Here is a 27343-nt window from a genome sequence, read left to right as displayed (position 1 = left end):
AGCAGGGCCAAGGCTGGCTCATTCCGGGGTGATGGATTTACCCTCACACGGGACAGCTCCAGGAAATCCAGGAGCTCTGGGAATGCAGAGATCTGTGGGAATCAATCCCCAGGGATGGATCCCGTGCCACACAGCCTGTCCCTGTCCCCAGGGAGCAGGGGCTGAGGGATGGCACCACTGACAAGGGCTTTGTGCTGAGTCTTAACTTCTTTTTGCCAGGCTGGGACTAAATGCATGAGTCAGTATTTCTGGTTCAGACTCAGATATTTGTTAGTTTTTATCACAAACCACTTCACTCCAACAAACTAAAAATGGAGCCCTGTCTTTCTCTCTCTACAAGGCCTTTTAAGGATAAACTCTGCAATTAAGAAATGACACCTGAATTATTTTTACTTTTAACCCAATAACCAACCACCCGTGCCCGCAATGGGGACTTTTTATCCAATTACACAAAACCACCCAAACCCATGGGGGAGAAGGGGAAGGAGAAGAAAGGAGGAGAAGGAGAAGGAGAAGGAGAAGGAGGAGAAGAAGGAGGAGAAAAAGGAGGAGAAAAAGAAGAAGAAAAAGAAGGCCCAGCCTCCACCCCAAAACCTTCGTCTTGCTTTATATCTATTCCTCTATTCTAAACCCTTAAACTCTGAATTTTCCACCCTGTGACATCACACCCTTCTACTCAAACTCCACACCCACAACCCCAGCTCTGTCATTCCATTTTGGAAGCTTCTCCACGGCCTCAGGTCAAATGCAGTGTTCTCCTGGGGGCCAGCACAGAAAGTTTAAAAAAAACTCTCAGCAGTCAGGGTTCCAACAGCTTTGGACCCTCCAACTCCCACTCTGAGCACAGTCAGGGCAAAAGCAGCCCTGGAAAGGGAATTATTTCCTTCACCCCTTTGCTCGGCGTGGCCCATCCCAGATGGCACCAGCACCACCCCCCTGTTCCAACGAAACCAATTAAATTTGGATTAATCCTGGTTAGCACAAGTCTGGAAAAAAAACACTTTATTTGCTCAGATCCCAGGCCAGGAAGTGGAAGCCAAGGGGATCAGGGGCCTGCAGTCCCCTGGGATGGCCAGGACACTGCCAGGGGTGTGCAGCTTCCAGGGTTTTGCTCCCCAGGGTGAGCACAGAGGAACAGGGGATGGCACCAAGGGACAGGCTCAGAGCAATTTCTACAGGCACAGACCACACAAGCTCTAAAACATAACCCTTGGGTGCTTAAAGCAGCCTGGGGCCCAAAGAACAGGAGGATTTTTAATTTAATAACCAGTCCTGCAGGTGCAAACAAGGTGGGAAAGGCAAGGGAGTTGTTTTCCCTTCCCAACAAGTCTGCAAGGGTCAAAACATCCCCACCCCGGGCTGGTGACAAAATGTATATTTATATTTTAAAATTTTATATTTATATATGAGTGTATATTTATATATGAGTGTATATTTATATTTATATTTATATTTATATTTATATTTATATTTATATTTATATTTATTTCTGTGTGCTGGAGCTGAGGGTTTGGGGGAGCAGCGGGCAGAGCACTTTGCTGACGATGCAAAATCTCATTTTTAGAGCAAGATCACAAAATCCCACAAGGCTGGAAAAGCCCTCCAGGACCATCGAGTCCCAGCTGTGCCTGATCCCCACCTTGTCCCCAGCCCAGAGCTCTGAGTGCCACCTCCAGGAATTCCTGGGACACCTCCAGGGATGGGCACCCCAAACTCCCCTGGGCAGTTCCACTGCTCAGAATCCCATTCTCTTGTCTTTCAGCTTGTGTTTGACACCAAAACGAGAAGCAAATTCATGATTAAACGAATGAATCCCTCCTGCAGAACACGGGATAGCCGAGGTGTTGGGATGTGGGTACCCAAAGCTGCAATCCCACGGAACAACATCCCCCTGCCACGGATCTGAACCCCCAGAAGCCACGGGGCCACCAGAGGTCTGTCCCTGTCCCCAGGCTGGGCACGATGGGGGCTTTGCAGTGAATTCTGGTGGCAGCCAAGAAACACCAGAGAGCCCGAGGAGAGGATGGGAAGAGAGGGAGAAAGGAGGAAAGGCAAATGAGGGATTTCACACCTGGAATGTGTTTAGGAAATGCAATTAAAACAACCGATCCCTGTTACTAAACTGCCGGGTTGAGATTCCTGCTCCTCTGGGAATCTGTGCCCACCCTCCCAGGGAGCAATTCCCAATTCCCTGCATCCCACCCATCCCTGCCCTCTGGCACTGGGATTCCCTGTGTCCTGTCCCTTGTCCCCAGTCCCTCTCCAGCTCTCCTGGAGCCCCTTCAGGCCCTGCCAGGGCTCTGAGCTCTCCCTGGATCCCTCCCTTCTCCAGGTGTGCAATTCCAGCTCTCCCAGAGCAGAGGGGTTCCCTGGGAGGAGCAGCCCCCACACCCAGAATGGCAATGCCAGGCCGGGAGAAGCAGAATCCACTAAAAACAAATAATCAGGAATAGCCCAAACCTCCCTCCTGTCCCTGTAACCTTCACAGACAGAAACAGGAACTGGAAGTTGAGCGGTTTGGGGGTTTTAGATCCCCCAGGGGTCAAACCCAGCCCCTTCCTCTCCCCTCCTTCCCTCAGATTCCTCCTGCTTGGAATCTTCAAGCAGGTAAGAAAATAAAAGCCCAATTAGAGCTACTGTAACTCCCCAATTGTTTAGACATAATTGTCTAAATAAAATAAAGGGCTTAATTAGCAAGATCATCAACATAAAGGCAGATTTGAATAAACATTCACTTCGTCAGTCAGAAGCAATTAAGGTTTCTCTTGATAAGAGCAATCTCAGCTGGATGCAGATGTTTTTAATAATGCAAATATTTTTTCTGCTTGGAATAATTAAGCCCAGTATTTTTTAAAAGAAACTCTGCAAAGGCTGGTGCTGGGAATAATCAATATTTCCCTTTTTCCCCCAAGAACCACACCATGAATGCTTGATAAGGGAATTTTCAGCAGCAAGGGAAGTGCCCTCACGTTGAGGATTTACAAGAAATACTTTTGTGTCCCACTTCAGTCAAACAAAAAAAAAAAAAAAATCTGGCCTTTAAAAGTCTCTCCCAGCCCAAACCATTCCAGGATTCTCTGATTTCAGCTGAAATAAGAATATAAATGGAAGCAATTTATGCCCAGTGAGAGTGGGTTTCTGTGCATTAATACAAATGCCAAGTGCCCAGTGGGATATTTCTAGGGGCAGATGAAGGAAGGACTCACAGAAATGACCTCCTGTGATCGCTCTGATGTTGCTCCAACCCAGCTGACTGCTCCTGGCCCTGCAGAGATCCCAGGGTGGGATTGTTCCCACTCCATGAGCCCTGTCCCAAGGCTGGACTCCACGACCTCGGAGGTCCTTCCTAACCTGAATTATTCCATCCCTGCCTCTGTCCCCGCAGGGCTCAGCCAGGACGGTGGTTTGGAAGATTTCACCCACGCAGGAACATGAAAATCCACTTATTTAATACCCTCTGAATGGGCTTTGCTCCTTGCTGGAGATCAAGGGGAAGAACACGATGGTAAAAATAAATAAATCACCCTGCAACTTCATGCTGGTGGTGCCCAGGGCAGCTCCTGTCAGTGCTGAATTCCTCCTCCCGTGGCTGATCCTTCTGCACACGCTGCTAATCAGCTCAGCCCTCCCTCCCCTCTGCCCCAAACTGCATTTAAAACACAAATAATAATAATAAAACATCATAAAAACGTCACCAGACAAAGCAAATACACCAGAACCCCGAACCTGCTCTCGCTCATATTTTGTCCCAGCCCCTATAAAATTAACTTTTACAACTTTTACTGGCAACTCCAACCTGGGTCGAAATTATTCTCTGATTACTGTGCCCATATATCTCAGGGCAGCCAGTGACCCTCATCCAATTACCTTCAGGAACACTTTGCACACACCCAGGCTCCACAATTAAATCTGGGATAATGCACACCCCGCTCCCGGGGCGGAAAAGCCTCCCTGGATGATTTGAAATGTGGCAAAAACAAAAAAAACAAAAAAAAAAAAAAAAAAAAAAATTTTGCTCTTTTAATCCCAAAATCAATCATGCACAAACTTTAACGGCCTGGGAGGGTTGTGAGGGTGTTGTTTTTTTTTTTTTGTTTTGTTTTTCAAACACAAAAATCCAAATAAAAGCCCCCTCAGCATGCACGGTGCTGGCTTTAATTTCCTTGAGTGAACAGCGTGTTTGCAGGGAAGAGGAATACCTGGAATTTGGGCTCGTTACTGCCCTATGAAATATGTCTCCAACGCCAGGCCTGGCTGGGGGATGGATTTAAGCCTGACTTAGTGCAGTTGCTCCAGCCCAAGTGTCAGGAAGGTGGAGTTTAATTAGCCCTGGCTGTGCTGGGCACTGCAATCAGGTTCTGCTCACGCTGAGCCGCTCTGGCTCCCACGGCCCCAAAAGCACTGAAGGGGGGAGAGGAATGGGGTGGAAAGCTCCCATTGGATTTTATCCCACTGGATTGATCCCATTGCATCTGTCCCATTGGATTGATCCCACTGGATTGATCCCATTGGATTTACCCCCCTGGATTTATCCCATTGGATCTGTCCCATTGGATTGATCCCTTTGGATTTATCCCACTGGATTTATCCCATTGGATTGATCCCTTTGGATTTATCCCACTGAATTTATCCCATTGGATCTGTCCCATTGGACTTATTCCATTGGATTTATCCCACTGGATTTATCCCAGTGGATCTTTCCCACTGGATTTATCCTACTGGACTTATCCCATTGGATCTGTCCCATTGTCTTGTGATGCACTAAAAAAAGGGAATTCCTACACCATTGGATCTTTCCCACTGGATTTACCCCATTGGATTTATCCCAATGGATCTGTCCCATTGGACTGATCCCATTGGATTTATCCCACTGGATTTATCCCATTGGATCTGTCCCATTGGACTGATCCCATTGGATTTATCCCACTGGATTTATCCCATTGGATTGATCTCATTGGATTTATCCCATTTGATTTATCCCAGTGGATTTGTCCCACTGGATCTAGCCCATTGTGTTTGTCCCACTGGATTTATCCCGTTGAATCTGTCCCATTGGATTTATCCCACTGGATTTATCCCATTGGATCTATTGGATCTGTCCCACTGAATTTACCCCACTGGATTTATCCCATTGGATCTATCCCACTGGATTGATCCTATTGGATTTACTCCATTGGATCTATCCCACTGGATCAATCCCACTGGATTTACCCCATTGGATCTATTCCACTGGATCTATCCCGTTGGATTTATCCCACTGGATTTACCCCACTGGATTGATCCCATTGGATTTACCCCATTGGATCTGTCCCACTGGATCTATCCCATTGGATTTGTCCCACTGGTTTTATCCCACTGGATCGATCCCATTGGATTTGTCCCACTGGATCGATCCCATTGAATTTACCCCACTGGATTTATCCCATTGGATTTACCCCATTGGATCTATCCCACTGGATCTATCCCATTGGATTTGTCCCACTGGTTTTATCCCACTGGATCGATCCCATTGGATTTGAGTTTTTGGGGGTTTTAACCCCCCCAGGACTCAAACCCAGCCCTTCCTCCCCCTCCTTCCCAAAGCCCTGGGGAATCTTCACGCGGGTGAGAGAATGAAAGCCCGATCAGAGCTTTGGGGTTTCCCAAAACCCCAAAGTCTGGAGCAGCAGAGATGCTCTGGGAAGAGGGGGATGCCCCCAGAGGATGCCCAGCCCTCGGGAATGCTCCCACAGAGCCTGGCACAGCCCCTCCCCTGGCAGGGAACGGGCACAAAGAAATAATTTTGATGAAATGGGCTAAACCCGTTTTTTCCAGCAGAGTTAGCCTCTATCTTGAGGTTAACTCTGCAATATAAATAGCTGGAAGAAAAGAAATGTTTGTTAATGATCAAAACTTCCCAGGCTTTCAATTAATGAATGAAAGAAAGTGCTAGGCAGTCACATCTATGTCCTCTGAAAGATTCCACTGAGGGGAGAAACGATAGGACATTTCCAATATTTTTTGGATAAAGAAAGTGAGCACAAGAAAACTTAAAATCTTTCAAAGTGACTTTGAATACACCTGATGAAACAAAAGCACGTAGAGCTTGAAGGGTCTGTGATCCCTCAGGTTTAATTCCTCAGGGATCAGGGACAGCCTGGGGCAGCAGCTGGGGATTCCTGCCCCCAACACCCTTCCCATCCCCATTTATCCCAAAATGGACACATTCCTCATCTGCCAGCAGCTCTGCTCCTGAGCTCTGCATCCACCTGGAAAAGGGGGAGATTTCTGGGGGAAAACCTCCTGTGGGCAGAGCCAGGGCCTGGAAGCACAAAATAAATGGGGAAGCTAAAAAGGCCTGGAATCTGCTTGCTGATTATTTGAAATTCCAATTTAAAAATATTTATTACAACACAAATTCTATACAACGGTGTATAACAGCCACTGTCTGCAAGCTTGAATTTACCATGAAAAAAAAAAAAAAAAAAAAAACAAAAATGGAAGAGACTCAATAATAAAAAGGCAGAAAATCCCAACTCTAGAGGCATCCAGAGCTGCTCCAGCAGCACCCCCAAACCCAGAGCTCAGTCAGCAGATAAAGAGCAGAACAGTGCAAATCCTCACGGAAAAAAAGCCTGAACTGACTACAAAAAGCAAATCTAAAGAATAACCAATAAACCCCAAGTTAAGCAGCACAGGCGAGAAGCCCAAACAGAATCCTAAAATCTCCTGAGCTGGAAGGGACCCACGAGGATCATCGAGTCCAGCTGCTGGTCCTGCCCAGGACAATGCCAACAATGCCACCTGAGCCTGCCAAAACCTGGGCATCACCCCTGAGGCTGAAAACCCTCCAGGAGGGGCGACTCCACCACTTGGGAGGGAGCTGCAGAGGAAGCCAGGCTGAAAAGAGCTGTCAGGAAATCCTGACAGAGGGCAAAGAATCGGAAAGGACAGGCAGGGGATGGGGAAGAGGGGTGTGAAAAGAGGAGAGGGAGGAGAAGGCCCCGTGATGCCCTCAGGTACTCCATGTGCAGCTCCTGCCTTTGGCTGGGATGCACAAAGGGCTCCTTCTTCCGAGGGAGAGGGAGCCATGCAGAACATTCACCATGGCTAATTAATTTCGGCCCCTCAATTACCAGGGGGATCTCGTGACACAGCTTTATTTGTAGCCTCTTTTTTTTTTTTTTCCCCACTTTTTTTTTTTTTTTTTAATAAACAAAAAACAGATAAGAAGCGTGACACCTTTAATGGCTTTACAATGGCTTTACAACGGCTTTACAACTGCTTTCCTGCCAGCTCATCCCACGTGGAGAGGCTTGTCCTGCCCTTGGGAGTCCCAGCACTCATCCCTAATCGGATCATCCCTGTGCCAGCCACAGGGACACCACACAAATCATGGCATGGTTTGGGTTGGAAGGGACCTCAAAGCTCATCCCAGTCCAACCCCCTTCCACAGGCAGAGACACTTTCCACTGGAATATCCATCCAAATCCTCCAGGCAACGGAAATGCAAGTGGAAAATGGAAAAGCGCTAAAAATGGAATGAATTCAGATAACAAAGCAGAAAAAATCCTGTTTTATTACAAAAGATTTGCTGCCTCACTCGCTGCGTTTGGGCAGGAGATGCCCGGAGTTCCTGGACAAAAACCACAGGAAGAAACAACACTGTGGGTTGTTTCTTTTTTTTTAACTGGAAAGGGAAAAGCTGTTGTTTCTACCCCCCCAGCACAGATCTCCACATGAAAATAATTCACCAAACCCACCACGGTGGGAGCTGCTGCCAGCGTGCCCGTGGGGAGTCGGGGACCTTCACAGCAGAGCCAAACTCCCCAAAAATGTGACAACACCTCGATGACTTTGGGGTGAAGCCCTTGTTCCCTCCTCCTCCCGTCCCTGCAAAGGACACGGAGCAGCCACGAGGGCCTGGCAATAATGGGGACATTCTTCCACCCACCCCAAGCCTCCCACAGGAACGGCCCCATTTCAGTTTAAAGGAACAAAAGACATTCCCTGAGCGCCCTGGGGGCTGGAGAGAAACCCTAAAGCCAAGAGTTTGTGCCCACAGCTGTGACATCCGGGGGGGGGGGGGAATTCCATGGGGTGGTGTCTGAAAGACCAGGATCAACCGTGCTGGATAATGTAAAATAAATTCATGGTTTGACGGCTGCCGGAGCAGAGTTTGCCTCTCACAAACCAACTTCTGCAACCCAGAAGCTCTTTCCAAGGAGAAGACCAACATGAAGCCTCCAAAGAAATGGAGAAATTTTCCACAAAATCCCTGGTTTAGCTCGACAAAAGCCAGCAGAGGCCTTTCCCTGTGCCAGAGGGAGGGTTTGGGATGCTCCAGTGCTCCGGGATGCCTCTCCCAGAGCCAGCCCAAGCCAGGGGCTCTGCAGGAGCAGCTCTGGTGCCTTGAGTTGGAGCTTTCATGGTTTCCAGCTTCTGGGCTGCATTGCTTTGTAACTCTGAACTCCATTTGAAGGGTCAGCAAGTTCTCCTCACAGCTCAGGCACACACAACAATCCTTTTTTTGTTGGATTGAGCCCTTTTCTAACCCAGAGATGGGGTAACTGAGAGGCATTCTAAAAACTTTTATTCCATTTTCAGTCTCACGTGAAGGGTGAGACCATACAGATGTTATAATTCACGCCATCACAATCAGAAGCTGAATATTTCTTAATTCTATTATAAGCTTTTCTTGGCCTATCAGCTTTTGCTACACTCTGCTGTAAATGCCTTAAAGTTAATAATCTAAAAATTACCCCTCGTGGGTGCTACTCCAATGCATCTTCCACAGCTCTATTTCTCTGAAGTATCCAGTCTCATTTGCAAGGCCACCCTTCGAAACTTGTTCCACTTCCATTTCTCTCTCAACAGTGCCTGTTTCTCTAGAAATTCATATTTCTCTACAAACGTTTCTCTGCAAATTCATTTCCTGCACTTTTCCAGCCCCAGAACCAAGGACACGGCTGCAGCTTCAGCCCCAAGAAGTGCAAACAGCAGGGAATGGAGGAGAGCAGCCTGGGAGGGTGGGACTGCAGCACCTGAGCTGGAATTGGACACTGAACCCAGTGTGCAAATGGAACAAAACTTAGAAAAGTGTGAAAACTCCTGAGCCAGGGTCCATCTTGGGTGGAGCCTTGGCCAGGCCCTTGTACTGCCCAAGGTGCATCCTTTGAAGGCCTTTTCATAAACCCCTGCTTTATTCTTGAACTCTGCCCAGCCTCTGTTCCAGGCAGCCTCTCCAGGCACCAGCAGCACCCCAAATTGCAGATTAATTGTTCTGGTGGCTGGAAGGGATGAGCAGGATATCCCTGCTCATGGTCCTGGAGCTCAGGTAGGATCTGGGATTGGGACACGGCCCTCCCACTGTCCTGATTGGGAGTGGGGACATCCACAGCAGAGCTGGGGCTCTTCCATCCCACCTCCCCAGAGCCCTGGGGCCTCTCAGGGCTGAGCAGCAGCCCCAAAAAGCCTTTTCATAAATCCCTGCTTTATTCCTGAGCTCTGCCCAGCCTCTGTTCCAGGCAGCCTCTCCAGGCACCAGTTGGATCTCCAGGATCTGGTCCCATCCAGGAGAAGCTCCTGGGGCAGCTCCTGAAGGCTCTGACAGCCCCAGCACCCTCCCAGCTCTCTCTCCCTCGTGGACACACCGTGCCAAAGCCACGGGAGCTGAAATTCCCGGTTCCTCCAGCTCTGCATCCTCCTCCTCATCCCACATCGACATCCCTGCACCGCCACGCTTCCATTGGCACCTGGCACCTCAGCATTCCCGGGATTTCAGCCACCCCACACCCCCTCCAAGCCCTGCTCCCCTTCCCACCTGGGCCAGGTTTTCCTTCTGCAGCAGCACAGATTTGGTTTTAACCCCACGATCCCGAGATCCACAAAAGCCCCGTCCTGGACTGTCACAGCTCTCCCACATGGAAGGGTTTATGACACCAGAGCTGCAGATGGAATTCCTGTCACTGGAAAAGGGGGAATACCCCAACCCCACAGCAGATGCTCAGCTGGGAACCACAAAGTGCCCCGGAATTCCTTTCTTTCCATGAAGATAAGCCTTGGATCCCCACGGAATGAGCAGATCCCGCTGCAGGCCTGACCTGGAATTTGGGGAGAGGAGCAACTCCATGATGGTTTTGGGCTCTCCAAAGGCTGCTTTAAACGAAAAATAGAAAAGGAGAGGCCTCTCCTGCCAGACAGCTCAACATAAAGCACATTTTTGGGCAAACTTCAAAAGTTTAAACCATCCCCAAAACTCGGGCACGGAGCAACTTCAATTTGGCAAAACATCAGCCATGCCTGGAACCCCAAATCCAGCCAGAGGAATGCTGGGGCTGGGAGGGACGGTTCAGAAGGAGATAAAGTATTACATTTCTGCTAAATCTCAAGCAATAAAATCAAATTCCAGCTTGCAGGGAAGGGAATGAAAAGGAATTGCTTGGTGAAATTTGTGTTTCGTTTAGTCGAGAGGGACATTTTGGAGTTTATCAAAACCAGCTGCTGTCCCAGCCACACATCCGTGGTCCTGGAACACGGGTGTGATTTATCCCATGAAATCTGTAAATGAAACAAGACAAAGCTCTCAATATCTCCTCTAATAAATTCTTTCGACAGGTAAAGCAAATCCTGCAGCAAGTTTTCCCAATGGGTTACAATGACAAAAATCAGGGATCCACGAGCTCTGGGTGGTTTTTAATTTTTAATGGGTTTGGGCTCTCCAAAGCCACCAAATCATTAAAAATGTGGAATATTAAATGATGAGTTAATTACTGCCCAATGACACCTGGAACTCTGACACACCCATGGCATGCTCAGGACTGGGATGAAGAAATTTCCCAGCAAGGAATTCTTCCCAAGATGCTTTTAGGAGAGCAAATTTTGGCTAAGAGTCAAATATTTGGATAAAAATCCAATATTCCCATGGGCTGGCACCTTCCCAGCATGAACTCATGACCACATCAGGCATTGTGGAAGCTCCTGGTTCCACACCCAAAGCCAGCTCCTGGGATTTGATGGTCCTTATTCCCCTTTCCCAAACCCAAGGTCTGGCATCACCTTGGGCTTCAATCTGGCAGCTGAAAAAGGGGGGGGGGATCATCTTCAGGAAACCAGGATTTGGGAAGTGGCAACGAGATCCATGGATGAAGGAAGGACCAGAGTAAGAGGAGGAGGAGATCTAAAGAAGTCAATTCTCTGTTTTTTGGGATGAAAGGCAGCTCTTCTTTTACAAACTTAATCATTTCATCCACTATTCCAGGATAAAAATTCCTGCCTGGAATCTCCAGCAGGCCCTAAAAAAGGAGGTGGACTAAAAAATCTCCAGGGAAATTCATCAGAGTATGGGTATCTAGGGGTTTAGTCTGGGAATGTCACAGCACACCCTACAAAGGGCTCTCCTGCCACAAAAACCACAGGGATTGGCTCCACCATTGCAGGGAATGGGGCCAAAAATGCAATAAAAGACTCCTGGATGTGCCAAGGAGCTCCTGGGACAACTCAGGGAAAGGCAAACCTAAAGTTCTCCGTGAGGATCTGGCTAAATGATTACATTTGAGCTAAAAACCAAAGGGATTTCACCCTGTTTTGGTCACCACCTTTAAGCAGCAGCACAAAAAAAAAAAAAAAAATCCTGAATCTGGTACAGAGATGTGAATTAGGATCAGCAGTGACAGATTCCATGGAAGTGGAGCTGCTCCCAGGCCCTGGCACAGCCCCAGGGCAGCAGTGACCCCCTGACCCCACTGCCCCCTCAGCATTCCCAACCCCCTGGCTCCCTCCAAACACCACTGCAGCCAGATTCCTGGGATTTATCATCCCATTTCTCCCTGCGTTTGTGTCCTGTTTTATTGCAATGTTCTTATTGCTGTTCACACCCCCAAAATGTGAAATGGATCCCAAAATGCATCCCGAAATTCCCGTGTCTGCAGCATCAGCTCCCAGCCTTTATCCATGTAACAGGCAGCCCTTTGTTCCTCCATGGAGGAGAGTGTGGAACCCATCCTGTCCTGTCCTAAAGGGAACTTTTCCTTCAGTGCAGGGTGCAAATGGAACCAAAGTGCCAGAGGAATTCCAGAGGCTCCCCCAGAAACCCCCAGCCCCAACGGCTCCCGTGTGGGTGACAGATAAAATCCTGGAGGAGAGGAAACATCAGACATCCAGGAGAAGTTAGGAACATCCTGACTGGCAGTTAAACATCACTCCATGGGTGATGTTGAGGCAATCCCACTAAAATCCTGGATTCTTGCCCAAAAAAAAGGGCTCTGGGAGGGAGATGCAGCCTGGCAGGAGCACAGGACAGGAAACCTGGATTCATCCCTGGAGGATGAAACAACAGATGGTGCTGAGCCAGGAGTGAAGGAAATCCCTGCTCCCCTGGGTCACTCTGCAGTTATTGCAGCTTGGGAGGAGAGCAAGACCCAAAAATTCCTACAGGACACAAATACAGACACTAAAGAGGGCAAAGCCAGGAATAAATGGGTTTAGACTTCCAGAGGGCAGGATCAGATGGGATATTGGGCAGGAATTCCTGGCTGGGAGGGCGGGCAGGCCCTGGCACAGATTCCCAGAGCAGCTGTGGCTGCCCCTGGATCCCTGAGAGTGGAAGGTGTCCCTGCCTGTGGGGTGCAGGAATCTGGAGAGGCACCAGCACCTCAGTTTTAATCTCTACAAATCCCAAACCCAGGTCTGCAGCATAAACCCAAAGTTTCATCAGGAAAGTCAGGTTTGACCGGCTCTGAGCCCTGCCTTTGATAGCTGTGCCTAAATTACCCTTCCCCTTGTCCTGGCACAGCAGAGAGCTCCTGGAGCTCTCCCTGGCTCCCACTCCCTCCTGTCAATCCCTGTGCACTCAGAGAGTTCAGGTTCAGTGCTCAAAGGGAGGGAAGTGTCCATCAGCTCTGTTTACCAACACAACTGCTGAGGGAGAGCTCAGGATCCACCCTGCTCCCTGCCCACTCCTGCTGGAGCTGCTGGAAAAACCCTTTGTGATGATTTTTAGCAACTTAAAAGTGTGGCAGCTACACTAAAAATCATTAATGAGCAACACAAAGAGCCCAAAACCATTCCCAGCCCGTTCCTGCTGCTGCTGGATTCCCACATCTGTGCTGGTGTTCCCAATCCTTCAGCTGAGATCAGAGCAGGATGGGGTCTCACATCACCTGCCAAGCTCCCACAGGCTGCTAAAATTGTAATTAACTCCTGGAATTAAAATATTCCCCTCTTTGCCTCGGGGCCAAGGATAACACATTCCATGATTTCCACTGTGGGCTGCTCACAACCTGCTCATGGCAACTCCTGCCCTAAGGATTCACCAACCCTGATGGATCCCACGTGGAGCAGGGCCACCTCCATGGGGACACTCCTGCTCCTTCAGCAGGTGACAGGGATCAGGGAGGGGGTTTTGCCCCTCTGCCCTGCTCAGGTGAGACCCCACCTGCAGAGGGGAAGGACCTGGAGCTGCTGGATGAGGAGAGGGATGCAGCAGCTCTGCTGGGAGAGCTGGGATTGTTCACCTGGAGAGGAGAAGCTTTGGGGTGACCTCAGTGTGGCCTTGCAGGACATTTTAGGGGCTCCAGCAGTTGCTGCTTGAGGATTCCCAACTCTCTCCTCTGCATGAGACACCCTCGAGTTATAAAAGCAGAGATATTCCTGGGGGAAAAGAGGGGTGGAGAAGGGATTGTGGTCCCAACTCACCAGCAGTGTGGAATATTGCACTGGGAGAAGAGCAGAACCAGCAGCAGGACCCCAGGAGCTCTTTCTTAGGGAAGGGAATGTGGCAAGCACATTCTTCTCTCTCTCAGGATTTTTTCATAGAGGAGCACAGAGAGAAGAAAGATAAAACAATTTCTATTTCTGCTCCTTGTTTTTCCTGTGTGGAATGTGCTTGGAGAATTGTTTCCCTGGGGTGATTGCTTGGTTGGATTCTGGTGAGGATTGTTTGGGGCTGGTGGCCAATCCAATCCAATCCAACCCAATTCAACCCAATCCAATCCAACCAATCCAATCCAATCCAACCCAATCCAACCCAACCCAATCCAATCCAATCCAACCCAATCCAACTCAATCCAACCCAACCCAATCCAACCCAACCAATCCAACCCAATCCAACTCAATCCAACCCAACCCAATCCAACCCAACCCAATCCAACCCAATCCAACTCAATCCAACCCAATCCAATCCAACCCAACCCAATCCAACCCAACCCAATCCAACCCAACCAATCCAACCCAACCCAATCCAACCCAACCCAATCCAACCCAATCCAACCCAATCCAACTCAATCCAACCCAATCCAACCCAATCCAACTCAATCCAACCCAACCCAATCCAACCCAACCCAATCCAACCCAACCCAATCCAACCCAATCCAACCCAACCCACCTGTGGCTGGACTCTCAGAGAGGGACGCGAGTTGTGAGTTAGATATGGCAGTTAGAAAAGTAGGTTTGTAGTTTTAGTATCTCCTTTAAATAGTAAATTAATGTATTATAGCATAGTTCTAATTAAGAAATCATTCAGCCTCTGAGCTGGAGCCACACATCAGCATTTCTTCCCACCAGGTTCACCTGCGTTTCCAGTAGGGGAGTCCATGGAACTCCTTGGCTCTGGGATAAGAAATCCTGCTCCCACCAAGTCCCACCAAGCTTTAACTCCATGCCCTCAGCAGCTGATGGGAAACCCCAGCACGGCCCAGGGCAGCCCTGGGGAAAGGTGGGCACTCCCTCACCTCATCCCAGAATCCATAAATCCATGGATGCACTGCAGACACCGCCCAGCTCAGTCCTGTCACGTGTCCTGACTAATGCTGAGGCCAGAAAAGCCCTTCCAGCCACTGAGACTGAGAGGGAACAGGAAGGATCTGATCCTTGGAAAACACAGATCAGTGAATTCCTGGGCAGGAGGAAGAGAAATGCCATTTTTAATACAGATATTTCCACGATCTTGGCAAGAGAGCAGCAAGTCACAATCCCTATTTTCCGTGTAAATTGGTCAAGAGGGAAAAGCCTCTGGAGAGAGCTTGGAGGAGTCAAAGCTTTTTCCCTGGAATGGGGAATGACAGCAAGGTTAGCAAAAAGTTTTATTTCTTTGTCTTGAGCTATTTGGAGGCAGACTAGAAAACTTGGTTATAAAATTCCATAACTAGCAACCCCAGGAAGGGGAAGAAATGGGTCTGAAAATGGGAATACTCCTAAGGCTGGGAAGAGAAACCAATGTGACTCCACACAGGGATTTCATAGATTCAAAATTATTAAAAATTCCAAATTAAAAATAACACAAAACCCAAAACAAACAGGAAAGGGCGTCCTGTTTTAAACTGGCGAGAAAAGGCTCCCTCCTGCTTTTATGGGAATTTTATCCCCAAAGTGGCTGTTTTTTTGTTGCAGCACAAATGACATCACACAGGAGATGACTGGATGGTTCCACACACGATTTTACTGATCTGGGGAGTTTTCAGGCTTGAAAGAGCTAATCCACCCCGAGTTCCCCTCCCAGCTTTTCTGGAGAATGCATTCCAAAAACGATAAGCAAATTATCTGACATTAGATCTAATTACAGAAGCTCCTAATTACACATCCCCGTTCGGAGGCAGCGGAGCAAACGCTGCGCTTCCCAGAACAGCAATTCCTGCAGTGCACAGTAAATCAGCTTGTGCTTGCCACTGATTTGAAACTTTAACCTATAAATTAAATTAATAAGAGACAAAGGCTCCTTTTGTGCATTCGCAAGCCTGTAGGATTTTAGAAATAATAGGACTGGAAAGTGATTTATATTCCAAGATTAAAGGTCAGTTTGGCGCACACGACTTTGGAGCAAAACACGGCAGAGACTTCAAATTAACTCGTTCCTGCACCCCCCCCAACCCTGGATTGCTCTTTTCCCAGAGCTACAAGGGCTGGATGTGAGAACTGGAGCGCTCAGAAGATTGGAAAAAAACCTGGAGAAATATGTGGAATTCTTCCTGGTCTCTGGGAAGGAAGGAAATGTGCCTGGGAATTGGCTCGGGCCATCTGAGGCGATCACTGAAGTGACACAACCTGTGAGCTGCACTCCCAGTCAATGTGTGTCCAACATGGAGGGGCTAAAACCACAGGGAATTGTATGGAGGTGGCAGAAATTACCTGGAAATTGGAGCCATGCAAATAAAGGGAAGGGCTCAGCTATTTTTAAAGTTCTGCCCATGGTGGGGTTTTCTCCTGGCCAGGTCCTGTTTTATTCTGGGGGAATGAAAATTCCAGCTGAGCTTAAAACCTTTGGTGCACAACAAAAAAAATGGAATGGTTTGTGCTGGAAGGGGCCTTAAACTTTTCCAGTTCCAACCCCAACACCTTCCACTGTCCCAGGCTGTTCCAAGCTCCATCCAGCCTGGCCTTGGACACCTCCAGGGATCCTGGGGCAGCCACAGCTGCTCTGGAATCTGTGCCAGGAATGTTCCCCAGAGAACTGGGACTGGGCATTACTTTTATTCCCAAAAGCAAATCCCAAAAAGAGGCTGGAGGAGGAGGAAAAGGAGGGATGTGCAGCCCCATCCACCACTGGGAATGCAGCTCCTCCAGCAGAACTGAGGCAAGGCACCTGGAACGAGGGAAAATTCCCTACAAACCCTGAGAAAGGTGGGAATGGGTGGGGAAAACAACTCTCCTCAAACTGCACCCGCTGAGGAGGAGACCAGGAAAGAGATTAAGGTCCCTAAAGAGGTTCTTTAATGTCCCTAAAGAGGTTCTTTAATGTCCCTAAGTGCCAGGAAGGATGAGAGGAAATGACTCTACTCCTGGCTATGGGGATTACCTCTGACCTCTGGGAGAATCCAGAGGTGGATCCAGAGGTTCTCACTGGGAGAATCCAGAGCTGGATACATCGGGATGAGGGCTCTGGGCAAGGTCAGGAGGCCCCAAGGCCCCAGAGTGGAGGATGAGGACCAAGACACCTTTGTAGGAATCAAGGAGCCGCCAACAACACCCCAGGAGGCTCCTGGGCCTTGAGGAAGCACGAGGAAAACCAGACCTGGTAAAAAGTCCTTCCCTGAGAGGGTGGGGAGAGATTCTGGGCAGATTCCCAGAGAAGCTCCTGGATCCCTGGAAGTGTCCAAGGCCAGGTTGGAACACCCTGGGATAGTGGAAGGGGTTTGGAACTGAATGGGCTTTAGGGTGCCTTCCAACCCAAACCATTCCATGCTGCTTCTAAAGACTGGGAAGTGCTCTCCTGCCACTTCCCCCCCTCATTCCTGTCTTCCAGAAAGCATCAAAATTTGTCATCTTCCTTCTCTTTGTGCATTTCTTGAAACACCCCATTAACAGGCTCAGAAATCCATAATTTCAGTAATTACCTGAGCCTTGCCTGCGTTACCTTCCGAGCTGCCAATCCTCCTGGGCCCTGCGTGCTCCAGGAGCAGTGCACTGTTCCCCCACAGCCCTGGGAGGCTCAGGGAGGTGATGGGATCCAACATTCCTGCCCCTGGAGCAGCCCAGGGAGGACAAGAGCCACGTGCAGGGGCAGAGCAGGGAGAGCTGGTGGAGTGAGGATTAATCTGATTAGGATTGAAACAGACCAAAAGCGTGGAGGGGGGAGGAAAAGGGAACATTTAAGGGAAGTGAGGAGGGTCCTGGGTGGTCTGTACACGAGTTGGGAGCAGTGGGAGCGTGTGAGGAAGAGATGAAATCCAATAGGTGCACAGGAAGCTTTCACCAGGCTTAAAACAAATCCGTAAGAAAAACAGCAAAGAATCCAGGAAGAGGAATTGTGTTACTGCTGGAAAGGGGATTGGCATATTCCCAACGCAGAGTGACTGACAGCTCTGCTGCTGATCCCACACCCCAAACCCTCCCCGGGGGGAAAAGTCCCTGGATCCTTCACTGCTTTATCCTGCTTTGGGCTGCTGTTGCTGGGAGTCGTGCAAAGCTGAGGGAACCACGGCGGGCACCACTGGCAGGTGCCACCCCCCTGCTCTGGAGGCAAAGGGGGAAGCCCAGAAGGTGTTTTTGGGTAAATACAGATGATTTTGGTGAAGAATCACAGAGAGAAAAGCAGATCTGAAGCGCAGCAAAGAGAGGAATGAAACCCTGCCCCAATCCTGGTGCTCCACTGCCCGTGGAAGCCATGTCTGCATGGGATCATCACTGGAACGTAGAATTTACTTGGAATTCTGGAATGGTTTGGGTTGGAAGGGACCTTAAAGCTCCTCCAGTGCCACCCCTGCCATGGCAGGGACACCTTCCACTGTCCCAGGCTGCTCCAACCTGGCCTTGGACACTTCCAGAGATCCAGGGGCAGCCACAGCTTCTCAGGGAATTCCATCCCAGCCAGGAATTCCTTCCCAACACCCATCCACCCCTGCCCTCTGGCAGTGGGCAGCACTCCCTTGTGCCAGGATTCTCCTTTGGGCAGTTTCTCCCTCAGCACCTGCCTGCCTCCCATTTCCTCCTGAATCCAAACTGTTCTCTGAGGCTGATCTGCAGCTCCACCTTTTCTTTTGATAAATTCTCTGACCAGACACTTCCTCCCCTTTTTCTCCTGAATTCCCTTGCCAGGGGAATCCTGGCCCCCCTGGACACAGAACTGATGCTGATTTTGGGGTGTTGGGACTTCACTTCCCGCCCGCCTGCCGTGTTCGGTGCTCTAGGAACGCGAGGCTGATCCTGCCCCAGCCCTGCCTGACAGCAAAGCCCTGCTCCCACCACGACCTACCTCTGGAAAGCTGCTTCCCTGCCTGCTCTGCTTGGAATAAAATATCCCCCGCCACATCCCTGCATAAATCTGCTTTAGTCCTGCCTCAGGCCCGGCGTTATTAATCACCCTCGTTCTTCCGGCACATCCTTTGAGCCCTGGAATTCCTCCCCACTTTTTAAACCCGGCCTAACTGGGCATCACTGTCAGTATTTATCATTCTGTCTCCTAAAACTGCATCTCCACCAGGGTGGTTACACTTCTGGGAATTCACTGCTCCGAGAGCTCAGCCCTCCTTTTCTGTGCTCATTTTTCTGTGCTCATTTCCGCTGCACTTCCAAACCCTGGGAATCCAGGACTCCTTCCCAGAAGGGCTCAGCTGGAAGTGACATCCCTGAATCTCCGCCAGCAAACCCGACCTGTGCAAACCCAGCACGGCAGATCCTCCAAGCCAAGCCCAAATCCTGCTTTTAAAGCATTTGCTCCCTCTTTTTTTTTTTTTCCAAGTGATGGGCACCTTCAGAACAGCAGAGCCAACCCAGCCTTGGGAATAACAAACCTTCCCAGCAAACTGCACTCAAAGATCCCTTGAATCCATGTCAGAGACCTGGGATTCATCTGGAAAGCTCTCTGAGATCAAGCTCTTCTTGCAGAGCCCCACACAAAGTCCAGAGACAGCCTAACAAGCTTTTGATGTCCTGCTGACATTTATCTGCCAATATTATTGCTCCAAGCACTTACCCCGTGATGGATCTCATTATTTCCTTGATCTCAGGCCAGCTCAGCCCTTGGCCCTTCCTGCAGCCTCAAGGAACTCCCCAAAACCCAGCAGAGAGCCCCAAACCCTCAGCTTCCAATGCCCCCCCACAAGCAGCCCTTGGAGACATGGCAATAAAGACAAGTGGTTTTGCAATTCTGCCTCTGGAAAGGTCAGTTCTCAAAACTTCTGACCAAATGGGAAGGAAAAAAAAAAAAAAAAAACACCAAACAGCTGAGCACCAGTGTGTTCTTCCTTTGGTATCAGCCACCTTGACTCAAAAAGCAGTTTGCTTTTGCCCCAGGAGAAGGAAATAAACTGCATTTACAGCCCCCACGGGCAGGACTTTGCTCCCTCCTTGCTCTCCTTAGCCAGAACTCAGCAGCAGCAGCTTTGGTTCCTACGCAGAGCTGTCCCATGAGGGCAGAGATGGAGCACAGCTCGCCTCCCTCCTGTTTTCATGGAAACTCAGCTTCCAGTGGATGGCTTTTCCCATTCCAGGCTCCAAATCCCACGGTCAGTGCTCCGAAGTGGCCCTGAGCTCACAGCCACGTGCCCAGCTCCCCCTGAGCAGCCCAGAGATTTGGGACGCCCCCAAACCCTGCAAATGACTTTTTGGGGAAATCTGGGACATCTCCCCACGTCCAGGCTGCCTCTTGTGCCAGACTCAGACACAGCCCTGAGCTGGGAGCAGCAAAATCCACCAGCAAAAGCCTCCAAGCTCACACCCTGCACGAAGCAAGGAGCAGAGACACAAATTATTCTGCATTTCATTAAAGTTAGGAAGGAATCCTTCCCTGTGAGGGTGCTGAGGCCCTGGCACAGGTCCAAACACTGTAAACTTAGGATGCTCCATAAATATTTTATATATATATATATATATATATATATATAAAATATATATATATATATATACATATATATATATATATATATACACATATATATATATATATATATATACATCTATATATATATACACATATATATATATAAATATATATATATATATCTAAATATAATATATAAAATATTATATAAATATATTATATGAATATACAATCATATATATAATATAATCTATTTATATTGTATAGATATTATATTTTATATGTATAATATATTTATCTATATTTTAATATTTTCTAATGTAATTATAATATATATTATATATTACAGATTATATATTATACATATATAATATATATTATATAAATACTATAAGATATATTATATATATTACATATCATATATATATATGTATAATGCTACCAACAAAAAGATCCCCAAAATTATTTACATGGCGACTTCCTTTAATAATTATTGTTTTCTGTTTAATTCAGCACCACTTCCCTCGTCTGAATTTGCGACTTCAGAATTTTCAGCACGAAATCTGAGCACCTGCTTCCCCTGCTTAGGAACATTTTCCCTCCCAGCCATGCAAACTGTTGGAACGAAGCCCACCCCGAGCCATCCGGGCTCAATAAAAGCAGCTCGTTTTCTGATTCATCCCAACAGATTGCTAAATATTATTTACTTTTCGTTTCATAATGGCTCGGAGAAAAAAAAAAAAAAAATAAAGCTGGATGAAAAGCTTAACGAGGTCTAATCCGGGGGAGAGGAGGGAGAAAAGGAATGAAGAGGCAGTTAAGGAGCAGTTTGAGCTTCCTTATCGCCCTTATCAGCACAGCTATCAGTCAGCAAAGGCTAATTAGGCACAAAAGCCATTGTGCTTCATCCAGAGCTTCTCCAGGAGCTGGGGCTGCAGCTCCGGCAGCCTCCGCTCGCTTCCACAGCAGTCAGGGACGGTTTGTCCCCTCCACGAGTGGCTGTGCAGCGTCTTGGGGACAGAGCGAGGCTTTTCTCAGCAGCAGCGACACTTCTGGAGCTAAAATGGGGCTGGGGTTAAGCAGAGCTCAGTGAAATCCTCCAGACTTTGCTGCTTTGTGGTGACCAACCCATGCCGAGCAAATCCTGGATCTCACTTCCAGCTCTGACCGAGATTCCTTGCTCCAGGAGCGGGGTTTAGTTTTGCTTTCCCTTTATCCCTTTGCCTCAGAAAATCAATTCAGGTTGGAAAAGACCTTTAAGGAAACTGAGTCCGACCATTCCCAGCAGCACCACCACGGTCACCACCGGCCCGTGTCCTCAAGTGCCACATCCACGTGGGTTTTGGTCACCTCCAGGGATGGGGACTCCACCTCTGCCCTGGGCAGCCCTTCCAGTGCCTCACCAACCTTTTAGGGACGGAATTTTCCCAAATAATCCCATCTAAATCTCCCTGGCCCTGAGGCTCTTCCCTCTCCTCCTGTCCCTTGTCAGCCCCCGGCTGTCCCCACCTGCCAGGGAGTTGTGCAGAGTCAAAAATCCCCCCCCTGATCCCCCTTTTTGTGCAGGCTGAGCCCCTTTCCCAGCTCCCCCAGCCCTTCCTGGGGCTCCATTCCCTCCTTTGCTCGGACAGCTCAGCGAGGTCCCTCAGGAGGGACCCATGGCTGTGCCCAGCAGCTCGGCGTGGGTTCGGTGCCCAGCAGGGCTCCTGCCCCAGCAGCTGCTCCCACAGCTGCTCCCACCAGTTGGTGGCTGGATTTTCCAAGATATCTGTCTGGAATTAAAACAGCAGCAGCAGCAGCAGTTTGGCAGCCAGTAGAAAAAACGCATCACTGGATTGCATCCCACCCCGAGCACCTCCCTGGTGGGACAGGAGAGGAGAGACCACGCAGGGCCTGCCCATCCCAAAACCCCTTTGATTATCTGAACTGCTCTGCCAAAACCTCCAGCAGCATCCAATTCTGGAGAGGCTGGGGTCAGAAATGTTCCCTGTCCTGCCCGTGCCACCAAAGCTGCTCCGTGCCAGGAGATGTGGGCAGAGGGGGCTCTGCAGGGCTGTGGGATTTTCCAGCCTGGCTCTCACCCGAGGGGATTTGCTCTGCTGTGCCCGTGCCAGCCAGGCTGCACTCCCAGACAAAGCTTGGAACAAGGCAATGCTGAGGCCCTGGGGAGGGGGAGCTGCTCCCCCATCCCCATCCCAATCCTGGCTCAGACCTGGTGCCTCCTAAGAGGGCTTGGAAAGCTGCTCCAGCCCACCTGGGAGATGTCCTGCCAGCTCCAGAAACGGCCTGGAGTGGGCTCAGAACCTTCCAGGGCAGATTTTCCCAGAGTGGAGCTCCTGGGCTCTGGGAATGATCCCTCTGGGGCAGGCAGGGACAGGGGGACACGCTCAGGTGGGCTGGATGTCCCAGGCACTGTGGGCTGGTGGCTCCAGTGGGAGCAGAATTCCAGCTCCAGCCTGCAATCCTTGCTCGTGGATTTGTCAAGCCTGGTGCCCACAGCAGATAAATCTGAATAATCCTCATGCCAAGCAGACCTGAGACCCTGAGCAGCTTCTCCCTGCAGCAGCCTCGCCAGGAACAGCTTCCACTGAGGGAAAACTCCCTTCTCCTGGCATTTCTTGTGGGGCAAAGAGCCCTCTAACCACGGTGAAACAACAGCAACCCCCAAGGAGGGATAAATAAACCCATGGAAGGCAGATTCCAGGACTTCTCCCGCCAGGTGCCACCCAGGTGTGTCCATCTGGACGTGGTGATGTGGACACGTGAAGCTGCAGGACGCCACAGGGATTGGGATCCCATCCCACAGCCACTCCAGGTGCTCACCTTGGAGCCCCTGGCCTGGACAGCACAGAAATCCATGGAGAAGGAGGTGAAATTCCCTGTTTGTGGTGTCCTGCCAAGCTGGGATTAGAGTTTGGGGCTCCTGGCACCCACAGGCACCATTAATCCCCCGAGCCTCACCCCAGGCAGTTTCCACGTGCCAAAGCTGTGCCTGGTGCTGCAGCAGAGTCTTCTCCAGCTCCAGCAGAGCCTGAATTCTCTCCCACACTTCCTGGAGCCCATCTCCTCCTGAGGGACCCAGGAGGGTCAGGCTGGTAGGAAAACCCCTCTCCTGTGCCAACCACGCCACTCCCCTCTCCAAACCACACAGAGAGCCCTCAGTGAGGAGCAGGGCTGGGATGAAGGCCCCGCACACCAGAAGGGAAGGAGGAAGGGAAAATGACCCATTTAACCATAACACCACTGGACTATCCCATCCACAATTCCTGACAAAAGTGGAAATGTTCTTTTCCACGGGCAGAGCTGCAGGTCCTACTACAAATAAATAGTCCAGGCAGGGATGGAGGCCATGTGTTTCCATTAATTCTCTTGGCACAGGAGCCCATGTAGATCTTGGATGCAGCTCGTGCTGGAGCAGGAGAGCTGGGGTGGCCAACATACATCTCAGCACAACCCATCTGGCCCAAATCCATCCCTGACCTGCTCCAACCCCCACTTTTATCATCCTAATTACGAGCAGATTCCCTCCCTCCCTCCCAGAGGTACCTTCAGCTGCCCCCTCTTCTCCCTCCCTCTGGCTGAAACCAGCAGGTGAATCGCAGCCTTTAGGTATTTCTGTTCCATTGTTGCTGGTGGACAAAGTTTGGCCTCTTTCATTTGCCTTTTCTCGCAGCCTCTTTTGTGGGGATTAAAATAATTGATATTGATAACGAGATCTGCCCCCTGCCCCAGGTCCCAATTACTTGCACAGGCTGGGGATCCTGCCTCATGGATCTGACAGGAATGGTCTCAATTATCCCTCTGGGCTCCAGGACTGATGCTGGGATTGATTTGGGAGAGCTGGGATTATTGGGGCTGATTGTTGTGGGCTGGGGTCAGCGCTGGAGCCGGCCGGGGGCTGGCTGGGAGCTGCATTTTCCCTGAGTGCTGCCAGGTGCCTGGAAGAGTGGAAAATTTACTGCAGCCACCCCCATGCTCAGGATTAGAAGGACAGCACCGAAGGGGCTTTTCATCCCAGGTTTTACTGGGGATGAAGTTGGATCCTTGGTGCTGTGCGAGAGCCGAGGAGCAGCAGCTTTTTTTGGACAGGCCCAGCCTCACACTGAGGGGGAAACCCCAGTGAAAGTAAATGAGAGCCACACAGAAAAGGAGATTTAAAGCTGAGAAGGCAAACAAGAGCCTTTTGGACCTGCAAAATCTTATTTCATAAAGTAATGGAACTGTAGAGTTGGAAAAGCCCTTTAAGATCATCAACGACAGCAACATCAGCCACGTTCATCACCTTGTCCTCAAGTGCCACATCCACGTGGGTTTTGGTCACCTCCAGGGATGGGGACTCCATCACCGCCCTTCCAATGCCTGAGCACCCTTTCAGGGAAGGAATTTTCCCTAAATATCCAACCTAAACCTCCCTGGCCCAGCCTGAGGCCGTTCCCTCTCCCCCTGTCCCTGTTCCCTGGAGCTGTCCCCTCCTGGCAGGAGCTGTGCAGAGCCAGAAATTCCTCCTGATCCCCCTTTTCTCCAGGCTGAGCCCCTTCCCCAGCTCCTCCTCATCAGACTTGTATTCCCAAATATTTGATGGCCACGGATTCCAGAGCAGAGACATTATAAGTGGCAGTGGCTGTGGGGTGAATCCAGGGAACAGATTCCTTCAGGACCATTCCCTTCACCAACCCCGAGCTTCTCCCCCTGGGAACATCACTGGATGCAGCATTTTCCTTTTTACCACAATTTATATAATGCTCAAATGCAAAAATAGAGGTGAGGAGAGAAGGGGAGCTGAGTTTGCCTCTGTAATCAGAGAGGAGACGCACCCAGAGCCAGCAAAACCCCCCAATTTATAATTAAAATGCAACATAATCACTGCAACAGATGTCAAAAAGATAAACCCACGGAGTTCTGAACTGCCAAGGATCTGCTCTGCACGTTGGAGAGCACAGGGATGCTCTGTTCCTGTCAAATGGCCTCTTTTTGGGGGTGTAAGCAGGAACAGCACCACAAAAAACCTCCTTTTCCCTTTTCTCCTTTGCCTGCCCTGCAGCAGATTTACAGTGGAAGTTCTCAGCAAAGCTCAGGTTTGCTCCAGGATCCACGATGGGGAGGGGAGGCAAGGAGAGAAATTGGTCTTTTAGGACTGTGGTTGGGAAAAACAGCATCACCCAGCTGGCACATGGACATGGCCTGACTGCCAGAGGCTGGGATAAAGAGGGAAAACATGGAGAGCTGCCTGGCAGGAGAGGAAAGGTTGGGGGAAATTATTCTACAAAAGAAAAGCAGACAAGAGAAATGAGGTTTTGTGTGCACATCACTCACCTCGTAGTGGTAATCCATGCAAGTTAATTCTCTCCAGCAGCGATCTCCTCGGATTTTAATCAGCCCCTGGGGGGAAAAAAAGGGCAAAAATACGGTCACAGTTATTTTATTTTACTTTGTTTTGTGTCTCAAGGTGCCAACTTCTGTGGTTAAACTGCAGGGGTTGAGTGAGACCCACGGCACATCCACAGCCCAGGTCCAGTTGTGGTTCCCAAGGGAACACAATGGATCTGACTCATTCCACTGCCTGGTTACTGAAAATCTGACATAAATCCTCGTGGAATATGCCAAATTCCCCTTCCAGGAAGAAGCCTCAGCCACAACTGAGCCTCTGCTCAGGTCTGAGCAACGCAGGGCTCCTGGCATAGCTCCCAGCATCCCTGGGAAGCAGCAATAGGAAAAATCAGGCTCTGCCCCTGGGATAAGGGACAAAACCCAGCAAGATTCACAATTTTAACATCCAAACCCAACTGTTTCCCTCGGTGGCAAAGCCACCTCTGCTGCCTGTGGAAAAGGGAGCAGAGCCATGGAGCTGGGGATGGGGACATGGAGCCAGGTTGGGGACACGGAGCTGGACACAGAGATGCAATTAAAATAATTAGAGAAACAAAAGAGGGGCAGGGGAAGGAAGCTGCCAGCCCCAAACACAGCTGGCTGCACTGCTGACAGCTCTGCCCCACCTCAGGTTAGAGGCTGGACCAGCAGGTATCCCCTGCCCTGGGACTTCAGAACAACGAGAGGGGACATTTCCAAACCACTGGGTCCATTGCAGGGCTGGCAGCAATATTGGGATTGAATTTCTTTGCCTCAGAGATGAAGAGCAGAAAGGAATCAGTCGGCCAGAGCAGGAAAGACACCTGGGCAGGGATGGGCTGGAGCAGGAAGCCGAGCAATCAAGGCCGGCTTTGATGTCCGGGAGAGGTCCCTGATTAGGATCACAATATCCCAAATTGAGGAAAGCTTCACTAGTCAAAAGGTTGAAGCAGCTCTGTCATCTGCATACAATTAGGGGGTATTTGCCTGCCTCTGACATTGCCCTGATTGTGAGGGTCCTGCCTTCCCCGGGAGAAAAACCCTGGGTGTTTCTGGGAGCATCCTGACATTCGCAGCAGGGAAGGGATCAGTGACCTTCCAGGGCTCAAATGGGAGCTCGGAGCAGGAGATTCCAGCATTTATGAATTCCATCTAAATTCCCAGAATTGGAACAGGTTGGAAGAGACCACAGTGGCTCCTATGCTCCAAGCTCCCTGCTCATGATAAAACAAATCTTCACTTGCAGCACTAAATAAAGTTTAACATGTTTGCAGCTCAAAAGAAATTTAAAATTCCAGTTCAAGACCCTCCAAAGCTGTCCAGACCTCGGAAATACCCAGGAATATCCAGTTCCCAGGGCTGGCTGTCTGTCTGACAGCTGAGAGCACAGGGCAGAGCAGAGTTTATGAACTCCTGCCCGGCAGAAAAGGGATGCAAAGCGATATCACCCAGCATTTCTGGGATGGCAAAGCAGTTTTTATCTCCAGGGATTTACTCAGCACATCCCCTCCATCCCTCTGGAGCAGGGACAAGACACCCTCACTGTCAGCAGCCACTCCAGCCTCCCCTCCCCAGCCTGTCCTGCCCTCCAAGCTTTTCTAAAATTACAGGATCTGGTGATAGCATCTCCCAGGATGTGCTGCAGCTCCAGCCCTGGCAGGGCCAGGACACACTGAGGAAGCTCTGTGCAGGAATGCTGGAATATTAAAACAGGACAGTTATCTTGATGACCTTCCCTCCTCCTTTTGCAGGGCTGTTATCAAGCTC

The 27343-nt window shown here is 49.7% G+C and overlaps 1 protein-coding gene and 2 long non-coding RNA genes across 6 annotated transcripts in view; 1 reads left to right on the top strand and 2 right to left on the bottom strand.

Moving 5' to 3' along the window:
- LMF1 (lipase maturation factor 1) overlaps window positions 1–27343 on the bottom strand; it is a 155779-nt gene that overhangs the window by 68926 nt on the left and 59510 nt on the right. For all 4 annotated transcript variants that reach the window (XM_053957615.1, XM_053957613.1, XM_053957612.1 and 1 more), the window contains one exon: window positions 25544–25609. In XM_053957615.1, the coding sequence (XP_053813590.1) occupies window positions 25544–25609 (66 nt within the window). The remainder of the gene's footprint in view (window positions 1–25543; window positions 25610–27343) is intronic.
- On the top strand, window positions 742–3536 carry LOC128796188 (uncharacterized). The gene is made up of 3 exons (XR_008433743.1): window positions 742–1120; window positions 1763–1934; window positions 3386–3536. It is a non-coding gene; the product is annotated as an uncharacterized LOC128796188 (long non-coding RNA).
- LOC128796189 (uncharacterized) lies at window positions 7527–9027 on the bottom strand. Its single transcript, XR_008433744.1, has 2 exons — window positions 8742–9027; window positions 7527–7615 (listed from the first exon to the last, which is right to left on the bottom strand). It is a non-coding gene; the product is annotated as an uncharacterized LOC128796189 (long non-coding RNA).

The sequence above is a fragment of the Vidua chalybeata genome, chromosome 16 (genome assembly GCF_026979565.1).
Source record: "Vidua chalybeata isolate OUT-0048 chromosome 16, bVidCha1 merged haplotype, whole genome shotgun sequence".
Lineage (NCBI taxonomy): Eukaryota > Metazoa > Chordata > Aves > Passeriformes > Viduidae > Vidua > Vidua chalybeata.
The sequence above is the reverse complement of the archived record's forward strand: the minus strand, read 5'-3'. Positions and strand labels throughout refer to the sequence as shown.